The sequence below is a fragment of the Bidens hawaiensis genome, unplaced genomic scaffold (assembly GCF_021521415.1).
Source record: "Bidens hawaiensis isolate Kalapana, Puna unplaced genomic scaffold, B.hawaiensis_p1.1 tig00006773_1, whole genome shotgun sequence".
Taxonomy (NCBI): Eukaryota; Viridiplantae; Streptophyta; class Magnoliopsida; order Asterales; family Asteraceae; genus Bidens; species Bidens hawaiensis.
The window spans coordinates 188,286-201,804 of NW_027491462.1; the positions used below are offsets into that span (position 1 = coordinate 188,286).

Sequence of the window (13,519 nt, forward strand, 5' to 3'; positions counted from 1 at the left end):
AAAAGATTGTAGAAATAGACAATGTCATCCCCCTTCACCAACCGCATTCATTCTTGACCTCAAGATTCACACCGTGACGTTATATTGTCTAAAAACAGCATGCATTGTCGACAGAAATCCACACTCTCCAAGATTTTCATAGAAGAAAATGATGCAATAAAATTGTAAAACATAGATTTCAAGAACTAAAACCAGTTTAAAAGTTATAATCATGAAAGGATTCTCATGAACATTAACCCAAGGATTTACAAGAGTTACAATTCTGGGTACTACTCTTCTAAGTTGTTAGAATTCAGAGAGATGCAACAACTTCATAGTTTTTGTAGCACAAAATAACAAAGCTCCTCCCACTCATGGAGCATCTCCATCCATCATCTTCCTTTATGTGGCATAATCCCTAACAAAAACGGTTGCAGTTTCCAATTCAATTAAAACCATAAAAGCATGAATGAATAAGTTTAGTTTGGGGTGTTCACAGTCCAGTTTGGAGTTTGACAGGTTATAGCAGTTTGATAATTTAAACAGGCCTTTCACGTTTTTTTAGTTAATAAATATGGTCCGGTCCATACATATAAAATTGCATATTCCAGAAATAAAATTAAATAAATTAAAAGAAGTTAATAGACCTGTTCGGTTTACATGGTTATTTCAAGTTCCAAACTGTAAACAAATAGGGGACCAAACTGCATAAGTCTTAAACCAAACTAACCGACCCACATGCTTCAGTTTTGAACACCCCTAGGTTTACTAAAACATAGTTGACTTTTCAAAATCAAACAAATTACAATTATCGTTTATGTTTAATGATTTACACTCAAACCCATTTGTGGTATACATCACAAGGGTTTAAAAAAATATTAAAAGGCTCGCCTCAATCTTAACTCGTTTATATTTTGTTGGCAAAACAGGTGGGTTGAACAAATTGGGTGATAAGTCAAACTTTTGGTGACGGTTAAAGTGAAGCTGGGTTGACTAGAAACATTTTTTCAAAAAAAAGAAAAAGAAAAAACATCTTTATTGTTAAATGTGAACGGTTGCTGTGTCAAATACGATTACAAACATTAATACATTATACAACTTACTTTTTTAATAAAATGATTTTAGAGAGCTTTACGCATTCAAAATACACTCTTAACTGACTTTTGACCCATTTGATTTGTTTAAATTGAACCAATTGTATTATAAGTTTTAAATCATCAGTGTGACTTTTGTCACACAAACTATTCATCTTTCTTTATAAAAAAGACATGGAATTATACCTTGTGTTATTATTTGCATTGAAGCTTTGACGTTGGGGCTTTTCTTCTTCATCAACATCTGAATCATATTCTTGGCCACTCCATATGCGTGGTTTTGGCCGTTTCTCCATGGGCTCCTCTGCCTGTATTTTTTGAAAACATTACACATGAAATAAAACACGAGACAAACAGGTGGATATTCTGCGTAAAACAAAAATTTACTTGCCTCTTCAGGCGCTTCGGTGACGGGTGGCGTCGTCTGGAATGGAACACTAGGAGAATGTGGCAATCTAGACAGTTGTTCCAACAGCATGTTCCTGTAATATTTTAATATTAGTTGATATTAGCTTTTCAAATAAACTTCATTTGCATTCTGGCTTTTCAAAGAAACTTCATTTGCAATTCTGCTAATATTTTAGCTTTTAGTATAGACTTTGAGCAACAGAGCCAGTACATAGTTACAAAGTTTTGCTAACATGGATCTGGCTGCAGAACATACCGCCATTGTGACATCATTGAAGGGCATTTTAGACATTAGGTTTATAGTCAAATAATTGTTTCACGTCAACCTTACAAACAAGCTATAAATGCCTTAAACTCGGATGTTGCTGATACTAAGTAACAGTCAAATATGTATCCATAGAGGTATGATATCAAATAAATTGCAAAAATGAAAAATAAAAGAATAACAATGCAATAATATTATAACAATAAAAATAATCAGAATAATAATAAAAAACTCATGAAACATCCACAATCTGTAATAACTACAAATCTTTTACCCTTCGTTTATATTTACTTTCTGTTAACTAAACACATGCTGTCATGCTGATTTATATTTACTTGGAATTGTAAAAATTCTTAAATGTTCGCATTTTGTCACAATCTCTCAAGCATTGTCATCTATTAAGTCCTACAAGACTCCACATATCAAAGAAAAAGCCTCCAAAAACACACACACTATAAAATAAAATAAAACAAAACTATTTCTTGCATAATCTGCCAAGCAGTCACACTTATCTCCTGATAAAACAACTAGACATATAGGCACAAAACCAACCAAGTAACCATTTATTTGAAGATCAATAATTACATATCATTTCTAATTAACTGCATCCTACAAAGCTGACCATTTATTTGAAGATCAATAATAACATATCATTTCTAATTAACTGCATCCTACAAAGATATAACAAACTAACAAACAAACAAACAAAAAATATCCATAAAAGTCTCACCTAATTTTCTCCAAATCCTTTGGAGTATTTTGGTTGTCAAGTGGACTTGGTTCAACATGGAGAGTGTAATCCGGTCCAAAATACTCATAATACTCATTATAAGGCAGCTTGTTTTCGGGTTCAACACCTACTGCAACTGCAGTCTGCAAATTTTCATAAAATCAAATTCAATCATAAGTATTTCATCTCCCTAATAAGATTATATTGACAAAGAGAGGGTGCAAAATACCTCATAACACCAACAACGAGCCACGTTGCGAATGGTATAACCACCCCCGCCTAACACCATGAGTGGAACATTAAACGACCTAAGATACCTCAAACAATCTGCATGCCCTTTAACGGACAAGTTGAAGCACCCAAGCCGATCACCAGCCAATGAATCGGCCCCACATTGAAGAACAACAGCATCAGGCTGATAAACTTCCATAACTTTGTGAACAATCGGTCTAAACAGACCACGAAAGCTATCATCGTCCATGCCATCATTCAAAGGCACGTTTAACGCGTAATACTTTCCCTGGTTTGCACCGATGTCTTTAATGTGACCCGTGCCCGGGAAAAAATCCCCAAATTTGTGAAAAGAAACCGTCATCACTCTGTCGGTTGTAAAGAAAGCTTCTTCAACTCCATCTCCATGGTGGATGTCAATATCCACATATAATACACGCTGCATCATGATGATAATAATAGTAGTGTTAATTATTAAGTATATCAATCGTTATAACAAGTGTAAAACACATAATGCCAAATAACATTGATTACCTAATTTTATATCAGAAAACACATAATACCAAATGATATTAACATTTTTTGGTCCCTAAAACGCATATCAATATCCATTTCTTACTTGTATTACAATGGCATCTTCTAACAATTTTGATCACCTACTTTTATATTAGAAACGCACATAACATCTTTCGGACCCAAAAACACATATCAGTATCCACTTCTTTTACTCGTATTACAATGTTAACTTCTAATAATCTTGATCGCCTAATTTATATTAGAAAACACACAATACCAAATAAAATTTACATTTTAAAAAACCCTAAAAACACATATCAGTATCCATTTCCTTGTATTACAATGCTAACTTATTTTATATTAGAAAACACAGAATACCAAATGAAGCTTACATTTTTAATCACCTAACCTCATACCAAAAAGCAAGATTTTCAATAATATTCATAAAACAGAAGATAAACTTCACTAACAGTCAAAGACCCATGCATACCCTGTGGACTTTAAGCAGCTCAAGAATACCCAAAACAATATCGTTAACATAACAAAACCCCGAAGCCTCAGACTTCTTGGCATGATGCAACCCGCCCGCCCAATTAATCGCAATGTCGGCGTCTTGCCGGTTCAACTTAACCGCAGCTCCAATGGACCCACCGGCCGACGCCTGACAAAACTCAAAAATCCCATCAAAGACAGGGCAGTCCTCCCCAACATTAAAGCGCTTGAGGTGTCGGGTATGGGTGTGGTCCTGCACAGTGTCGGGTGCGACAAAGGCTAAGAAATCGACATAATCATCGGAGTGGAACTTTCTAATGTCTTCTGGGCCGGCGGGAAAGGGGCGGACGATTTCCATACGGCGGTGAAGAGAGTAGTGGACGATGAGGTTGTGGGCCATGCGGATGCGGTGGGGTTTCATCGGGTGGCCTTGGCCGTAATAATAGTCACCGATCGAGGGTTCGTAGAAGTAAGTGACCCGCCGTTTCTTGCCGTCGGGGCCGCCGGGGAGTGATACGAAGGACGAGTCGACCATTGTACGGTGGCGGTGTTGGGATTCGGGTCGGAAGAAGATTCTGTTGGGTGTGTGCAAGGATTATGAGGTTTTGAGACCTAGGTATTTATTAGGGTGGACGGGGCACCCACGGGTAAGGTAACCGAGTACTAGATGATTCACAAAACTGAATCAATCGATTCATAAGTCATGACTATGTTAAACGATGAAACTGAACCGATATAATGGAATTGTATTAAAGACTGGTGGGTTGGCTTAGTGATTTTCTAAAAACGGTAATTATGGGTCGATTATGGTTAACATGGTTTTCAAAGCTGCTAAAACTGAACCGAATGTACTTCTTTTGATATTATAAGTTACATGAATATTTTTTTATGTTATGTAATATACTAGTTTATCCAAATGTGTATAGCAGTTTATTTCATTGTATAAAGATTTTTAGCTCAAACTTTGAGACCTAATTATTTTTTTATTTTGAGTTACACCCAAAGCCGCCCCAAATTCACAATTAACCAACGTATAACCAATAAACTATAACCTTCAAACCGATTAATTGAAACCACCATAACCAGTCGGTTATGATTATAATTATGGTTACGTTTATCCATTAGCCAACATCTTTGTTACAGTTATGGTTTTGTGCAAAAACCGCCCCAAACCGATCAATGCACACCCTAACCGTCACTACTAAGCTGGATAGTTTAGGAGAGTTGAGGGTAAAGATGAGATGACAGTTCATGATTGATGGAAACTTAGGGTAGTGCATGGTACCTCTCATGCTTACGGATATCTCACAAGCGGGTCAAATCAAAGATATAGGTGACGGAAACATATAGATCTTGTGGCTAAAAGATGTAGAAGAACAGAAACATGCTTAAGCAAATAATCAGCACTAAAAATGGGTAAACACAATATGATTTCTCAAAAGCTTACTCTCAAATGCACCTTTTGTCTTTGTTTTGCAATACAATGTTACGTGTCTAATGATAAACCCTAATTACAAGTGTCTTTACATACTAAGCCTACTTCTCACCTCTCCTAGTTATCATTAACCCCAAGCGTAACTATTACATAACTAGTGGGCTCACCCGCCGCGATGCGGCATAGTTGGGTTCCCACTGTATGTTGTTGTGTGTGTGTTGGTGATGCAGCGTAGTTGGGTTGTATGTTGTGTGTGTGGTGGTCGGCGGATTGGACGTTGTCCATATTGTTCTGGTAATATATGTTTGCATAGATAATGGTTTATACATGTATAGTTGACATACATTTGAGTTGTACATGCTAGCATGGGCTTTATAATACCAAAGACATTTAGAAACCCAAGTTGCCCAATATCATTTACTTGGGTATTTTCGGGTTTACATATACAAAAAAATGCAGCCTTGTGATGTTAGATGCCTTCTGTCTTCTTGTTTCCAAAAGAGCTTATGTACCCATGTTCTTCACTTCATCTTTGTACATTAAAAATCAAGAACTGACAATTGATTGACAAAAGCAAACAGACTATACGACATCAAGGGTGTATCGGCCAAATTTCAGCTTTAAGAAAGTCAGACCAATTGCGGTTCATATCAGATTTGACCAAAATGCATGTTTGTCCAACTGCATGGTTAAAAATTAAGTTAAAAATTAAGTTTGTATGTTAAGTAATCTTATGCTATCAATTTACAACTCCTTTATGGAACTGCATTTTGAACAAACTGCCTTGCATATCAGATTTGACCATAATGTCCTTAATAGCAAATTTAACCTACACGTTGTAGCAGTTTTATTTTTAAAAAACGTTAAGTATCTGGTGTTTCTTGCATTGGCCTCTTGGATTTAGGGTCTTGTGTAGGTGATGGAGACTTGACGATCTTGGCGTGAATCACTATATGATAAAGCCAACAGTATTAACCATAAAAGTAGACAAATCATTAACAAAAACACAACCCAAGACAAATCATTAATGAAAGCACAGCTCAACAATGACAGCACAACTTATAAGCTAATCACATGAAGGAAAATTATCAAGTATCCATGAAGAAGTAATTTGACTAAATATGGCGAAAACACCACACCGCTGACACAAATTGACCACCTAAGAAGATATCTACCCGAGCAACAATTTGGTTTGTTCCTGTATGCACTTCATCATTAATTCTACATGAATATTAATTTGAGGTCAAATTACTAACTGTCATTTTCTACTTGATTAAATTAGTCCGAAATGAGAAGAAAATCTCATTGAAGTAATAGTTATGTTGATTCATTCATTTATTTGGTTGATGCTTTCTTCCATTTAGTGTTCTTATTTTATTAGTGTTTTTGTTTAAATAGTACACTTTGTTATACAAAAAGATACTAATATTATTAAACAAAAAGCAAACAATAAAAAAAATCTATCAAACCGAACCATCAACCATACACAACAATAGTGACCCGCCATCCACTGACCAACAGAGATAATATTCTACAAATAAATACAATACTTGTTACCTTTAACCAAAACAGAGCACACATAAATCTATTATCAAGCCAATACATTTAAGGAAAAAGGTAACTGCAACTAATTATTATTCATTAACATTAAATTGAAACTAATTTCATAACTCCACCAAACAAAGTAGAGTAGAAAATAGCATCAAGATTAAAAACCAATTGCATTTTATTGATCCTAAAATTGCATACTCATATACTTTCATAAACTTTTTCTGGACTTTCTGACCCAAACTGAAAATGACCTGAAGCCTTTCTGACCGCAACTAAATTTACAATAAAAAATGGCATCGACTAACGTAAACTCTAAACCTAATATCAGTTAACGAAAATCCGTAAACTAATTGAAATCTATTAGATGTTAGAAAATAGTCTTCATAATTATATTGCTAACACAAATAAATTATATAAGAAATCCATAAGACGGTGGGTTTCCTATTAGCTATCACTAATCAAAGTATCGAACTACTATAGTCATAAAAGACATCAAGTCAATAGTAAACATCACGTAACTAAAATCACTTCATACCTTGTCCTCATTAGAACACACAGCTGAAGCATTCTCGTTCCATAAGACTCCTTAAACATGTGCAACTGCATGGTAAATGAATTCCGAATGTCAAAGGTAGCACAATCAGTAATATTAAGTGAAATCAAAGTGTAATTGAACAAAATTCATCGGACTAAAGTCGCTTGTGACATGTACTATACAACTCACCTGGTTCCCACTTTGATTGATAAAAGCCTTAAAATTTTTGTTACTAAAACCTTAACAAAAGCAATTGGTCACACTATTGATGGAGAAAAACTCAAAAAAATACATACCTGAATCGCGATTGATGATGAACGTGATGACCCTAATTGATGAAAAAGAAGAAAAATAAGCCGAATTAAGGTAAGAACACGCCACTACACACCACCCCTACGGTTGTAAAATTGCCAGCAACCGTCGTCTGCTATAACACCGCCCACACCACCCTACGAAGGCCGGCAATGGACGTCAGGTGGAGACAGACGGTAAGAGGCCACCAGACCGTGAAAAATCACAGGACCACCACCGCAACCTAGGGTTTCCAAGTAGAACCCGGCAGTAGTAGGTTGGCTGCGTACACCCAGCGGAAAACACCACCGCCACCTAGGGTTTCCAAATACAACCCGGCAGCAGTAGGTTAACCGAGAAAAACATCAAAACACCACCTAGGGTTTCCAAATGGAACAAGAGGGGTTGAAAATGGAGGTACCATATATGTATTAAGTGCATGTTTGGGATTGAGTTTGAAAATTTCTTATTGGCTTATTGATGTTTTCAAAAAACCAATGGTTTAAAATGTGTTTGTCAATTACAAAAATCATTCCTATTTTAGTTTTTTGAAAGGGTTAAAAAGCAGTTTTCTAAAAGCCCTAAATCCTGGCTTTTCAAAATGGTTTTTTGAAAAAGCCAATAAGCTAATAAGCATATTTCAAACTCAATCCCAGACACCCCCTAAGATGGTGACCGGAGGTGGTGAGGCAAGCGGTAGTAGCAAGAGAGAGAAGCCGGCTATGCGGTGGTACAAAGAGAGAGTCAGAAGCTTTATGTGTCTGTAAAAAGGCTCGTCATTGAAACGTGTAAACTAAACAGAAATAGCTGGGACACCTGGCATAAAAGCATACTATCAAATTGTGTACAAACGTTACAAGCATCTGGTACAACTCGCGGTACACAAACACTCCCGATATTGTAATTATATAAATAAAGCTAACTAGTGACATATAATAGTGTTTGGTACGACAACCATTATGATAATATTCTTAAAATCTCCCCCTGGACCATTGTACCAAAGTTGTTCTTTAAATCTTCAAAATCTTCCCACCTACATAAATATTCTTTTCCAATGCTTCCTTGACTATACTATCATAATTGGACAACAAAATCGAATGAGACACTTGACTTCATTGGATTTGCTTTAAATAGCATTAACTCACCCCTTCCAAACCTTAGAAGCTCGACCGACTTTATAAACTTGAATCCTTGTACTTGGTAGTTAATCTTGGCAAAACATGTTTGGTATCAAATGTCTAGTTTATGAACAATGACAATGAATTCACTGGATATTGCTTCCTGAGCTTTTTCTAATGAAAGTCATTGGTGATGGATACTTGTAGGAACCCCAAGGTTGTTTGGTTCTAGGATGAATATTAGTCTTGCTTACTACTTTCCTTCCCTTAGGAGGCCGCAAACTAGGAAAATCATTCTTACATTTAGCATCTAGGAATTGCGAGAAACCACAAGCTTCATTTTTCTTGGGTTATCACATTCCAATCTGTTGAAACTATTTAGATCCAAAGCAGGTAGAGACCCAAAGCTGCTCCATGAGTCAAAGTACTTAATGTTCCCCCCTTTTAACTGCTCACATTCTATTAAGCTCACTAAAACCATCCAATCACCAAGGAACTGTTGTTTCCTTTGGGTTTAGGTCTGCTAATAGCTAGATCAATCTCTGGTGGCCTGGTGAATATTGGGATATATTTTATGGTTTATACCTGTAGCCTTGTGTTTACGGTTTATGTCAAATGACCGAAATCCTTTCGGTTGGCTTTTTGGGTTTGGGCTTGCGACCGGTTGTGGTTTGTGTACCCTATATATATATATATATATATATATATATATATATATATATATATTGCTTTGTTTATTAGGGTTAACAATTTTCATTCCAATCATTATAAGGGTCTGGTCCCTACTTTCGCCCTATAACCTCACAGATATTATTAGGGTTTGGTCCCTACTTTCTCAGATATTATAAAGGTCTGGTCCCTATCCTTTTAGATATTATTAGGGTATGGTCCCTATCCTCTCAGATATTATTAGGGTCTGTCCCTATCATCTAAGATATTATTAGGGTCTGGTCCCTAATTTCCAACTATACAATCGTACATACATTCCATGCATTCACACACACACACACACACACTTCCATCCTTCCTACATATATACACATTCACATATCACACACCTACTAAATATAGTAATTGTATTAACCTATCACATAGAGCATGCACACGGCCTCAAAAAACATAACAGAGAAAAGTGGCTAGAAACTCACCTGGATCCTGTTTCTTTCTGAGCTAACAGTAACACCTCTCTTCGGCTGAGCACGACTAACTGCTTTAACAAGTATAGGCGTTAATTAACTATCTTTCTAACTAAACAATGCTACACAAGCTAGTGGGATAATTTCACTTTAGTTAATCAGGTTTGTGTTTTCCTAATCGCAGGCGAATGGAATCCAAATAGCAATCGCATTGGATTCCCGGCAATCGTATTGAGTTCCCAATCACAATCGCATTAAGTTCCCAATCACAATCGCATTCCATGACCAAATCGAAATCTCATCCGGTCCCAAATCGCAATCACATTTCTTCCAAATCGCAATCGCATTCCAGACCCCAATCGAAATCGCATTCCAAACACGAACCGCAATCGCATTAAACCCCTTGCAATAGAACTGGGCACTTTTCTCCATTTCAAACGTTCCTTTTAACCATTTTCATTATCTATCATTTCCTTATGACCTGTTTTACTATCCTAACAAGTTTCGTGTCAAACCGACTTTGTTTGACCACTTTTCTTGCGTTCGAACCTTACCTTATTATCTGAATCGTATTCTTTAACTTGTTTAAGACAAAGTTTGCATTTTTCCTACTTATCATGGTCTGGTTTACTGTTCTACCAAGTTTCTTGCCATACCGACTTCAAATACCTAACCTTTAACTAAAAGCATACCTTAACAAGCCGGTTTTGGGATCGGTTTGTTTCGGATTCTGAGCTAACATGTGAATATCGTTAAGTTTCTTGCTTGCTTTAGGGAAATTAGACCCCAACATCCTTTGGTTCTTCCTCGGATTTTAATCCGAGATGGAAGAGAGTGTTTGTGTGTGTTTTGAGTGTGTGGAGACAAAGATGGAATGAAGGGTATAGGGTTTTAGGGAGTTTAAGGAGTTTATATACTCCAAACTCATGAACCTTAGACCCATTCGCACCCTGTGTCCATAATAAATCCCATGTCCATCATTACTCTAGGTCCACTACTAATTTATTATTAGTTTATTTGATTGTAAATAAATAACAATCACACATTTAAATAATAAAAGTTTCGTTAGTTATTATTCTCAAATGTCGGATGTTACAGTTGGATTTACTCATAAACACAACTTAAGTATAAAAGTTAATTTAAACTTCCGCGACATTTAATTTATACATAAGCAATTCAAATCATTTCAAAAAAATAGCATAATTCTTGTCCTTAATAATTAAACACAACTATAATTATTATTCTTCTACCGATTCCAGCCAGATTCTTCAATAGCCACGTATGCTCCTCAAGCTAGTTGTCACAACCTGTTTGCCTGTGTGCATACTAAAAGTCAGCTATGTTGAGTCATTTCTAGTTTATCAAATCATAGGTTATTCATACACATACATACACATTCGTATCCAGAGATAGTATTCGACGCATAACCTGCACTTATGTTTTTACATTCTTTCTTGCATTCTACATATATTCTTTGCAGGTATTATAAGGGCTTGCACCTAATTCTTCACAAGTTTTTTAAGGGCTTGCTTGCTAATTCTCACACAAGTATTATAAGAGTTTGTCTCTAATTCTTACACAGGTATTATAAAGGCTTGTTCCCTAATTCTACCTTTCTAGCATTCATACATGTAACACATATTTAATCATTTATGAACACATTCCAGAATATACAATTATAATTAAAATAACGTATATTAAGTTCTTCACCTACCCGTATACACACAGCCCCCAAACATTAAAATGAAAGGGGGCTAGAAACTCACATGGATTCTGCAATGTTCAAAGGTGTTTGTAATCTCCTTCTTCAGTTGTGCATGGCTAGCTGTTAAACATTCAAGTATTAATTAACCGGACTAACTAAACTAACACAACTAACTTAACATAGCTAATCGATCTAGTTAATTTAGTTAACCCATGTTAACTGAGCTAATTGAGTTGTTTACTTTGACTACCTAAAAGAAGTTAACTGGACTAACGGGGTGGTCAACCGAGCTAACAGGGTTAAATATATTAACCAGGTTAACTTTTATGTAACTTTCCAATGTCTTGGGCTTAAAATCAGTATTGGCCCAAAGCCATATTGCATTTCTAACTGGTCCAAGTCTATAAATGATTGAAATCCAACTCATTTATTAAATTCAACCGGGCTATGAAGCTAACGCCCAACTATATTTAACAGATTTCAGTTACCAAGCCATCCATTTGGGTTGAGTACAAGCTACATTTGAATTTGCAACCGGACACCACCCGCAACTGCAAACGGGCCAGGCCCATCTGCAATCGCAACCCTCTAGACCCATTTAGCATTTGCAATCAAACAGGTAATCGTATGGGCCTAGTCCAGGCGGATGTGTTTCACCTAAGCCCAATCCCACTAACGTTTGTGAATACTTAGTTCTTGGCTTGTTAAAAGTTTTACATCTCATCGTCCCAGGTTCAAGTCTCCCAGTCTTCAAGTGAAAAGTGTGAACCTTTGTTAGCAAGGAGCACAATTCCAGTTAAACATGAACTAGATGACTTGTTATTTGGAAATCAACTTTTTGGAGCTAGTTTTGGTTCAGGCTTAAATTTTCTGGTCCGTAGCGGTCCGTTTTTATTCTGGTTCGGTTTTTGTTTTGTTTTGGTAGGTTTTTTTTTTATTTCAGTTTCATTTTTTTTTTTTTTCGTTTTTGTGTGCTTTGTTCGGTTCAATTTCAGTTTTTTTTTTCAATATTTTTGTTTCGTTTTGGTCGTTTTTCGGTTCGGTTTCTATTTTTCAAGTGTTTTTGTTCCGTTTTGGTCCGACGCGTTACGCGCGTACCGGTACTCGGTTAAGCATTTTTATCTTGGACCCATCTTGACCCATTCCAACTTTTTCTTTCTTTTAGCTTGACCCATTATACATTTTACTTAATTAATCCATTATAACCCTATTGGGTCACATTTGCCATGCCTAATTTGTATATTTCAGCTACAATGCTGATATAAGTACAAGCAAATAGTTATTCAAAATCAAGACATTTTAAATGTCTAAGATACTTAATAGATCAAAAATAAAAAATAGCCATAGGATCCTCAACATCTGGACTTCACTTCTGATCCTAAACTATTCTTTTGAATTTCATGCTACAGCAAGTAACGGAAAAGTGGTTCGCATCTTTTTATCACTGTGGACAGACATGATGATCGTCCATAAGGACAATGACAAATCTTATAATCACGCTAATGTGACAAAAGTTAAAAATGATTTGTCCCAGGAAACCAGATATGCATCCTTATCGTCCTCAATATGAATTTTTATTAACGTTGTTTCTACACAGTACATGCTTTGCCATTAGATTATATATGTCGTGATGCTTTTTTACGTGATTAGGATTAGAATATCTGGGCAAACTGATTAAAACGAAGTGTGAAGAAAGGAATCTACATGCAGGCATACAGCAAAACCGAGATTCTAATTTGCGTACAAGACAAATTATGATGAGAAATGTTTAAACCAAAAAATGTTTGATTTTTGTATGAAGTAGTTGCATCGTGTGCTAAGCAATGCCTTACAATTTTGGGCAAAACAGTTTTCTTCGTTTTATCTACTTTCATAGGACCAAATAATTTGAACACCTTTTGCTAACCATCCACTACTATTTGCTCATTTTGTGTGAATGTTTTACGTAGCATCATGACTGTCTGCACAAACCTCCAATAAATTGGTTCTTTTCAAGTTCACCAAGCATGTTCTGAGGTGACTTTTGATAACTT

The 13,519-nt window shown here is 35.9% G+C and overlaps 1 protein-coding gene across 1 annotated transcript; it reads right to left on the minus strand.

Annotated features, from left to right (window-relative positions):
• Window positions 1-322: 322 nt before the first annotated feature.
• LOC143633499 (histone deacetylase 6-like) lies at window positions 323-4,275 on the minus strand. Its single transcript, XM_077101795.1, has 6 exons — window positions 3,714-4,275; window positions 2,706-3,146; window positions 2,477-2,619; window positions 1,461-1,555; window positions 1,260-1,377; window positions 323-397 (listed from the first exon to the last, which is right to left on the minus strand). The coding sequence occupies exons 1-6, from the start codon at window positions 4,248-4,250 to the stop codon at window positions 382-384; spliced, it is 1,350 nt and encodes a 449-aa protein (XP_076957910.1). The 5' UTR covers window positions 4,251-4,275; the 3' UTR covers window positions 323-381.
• Between the last annotated feature and the right edge of the window lie 9,244 nt (window positions 4,276-13,519).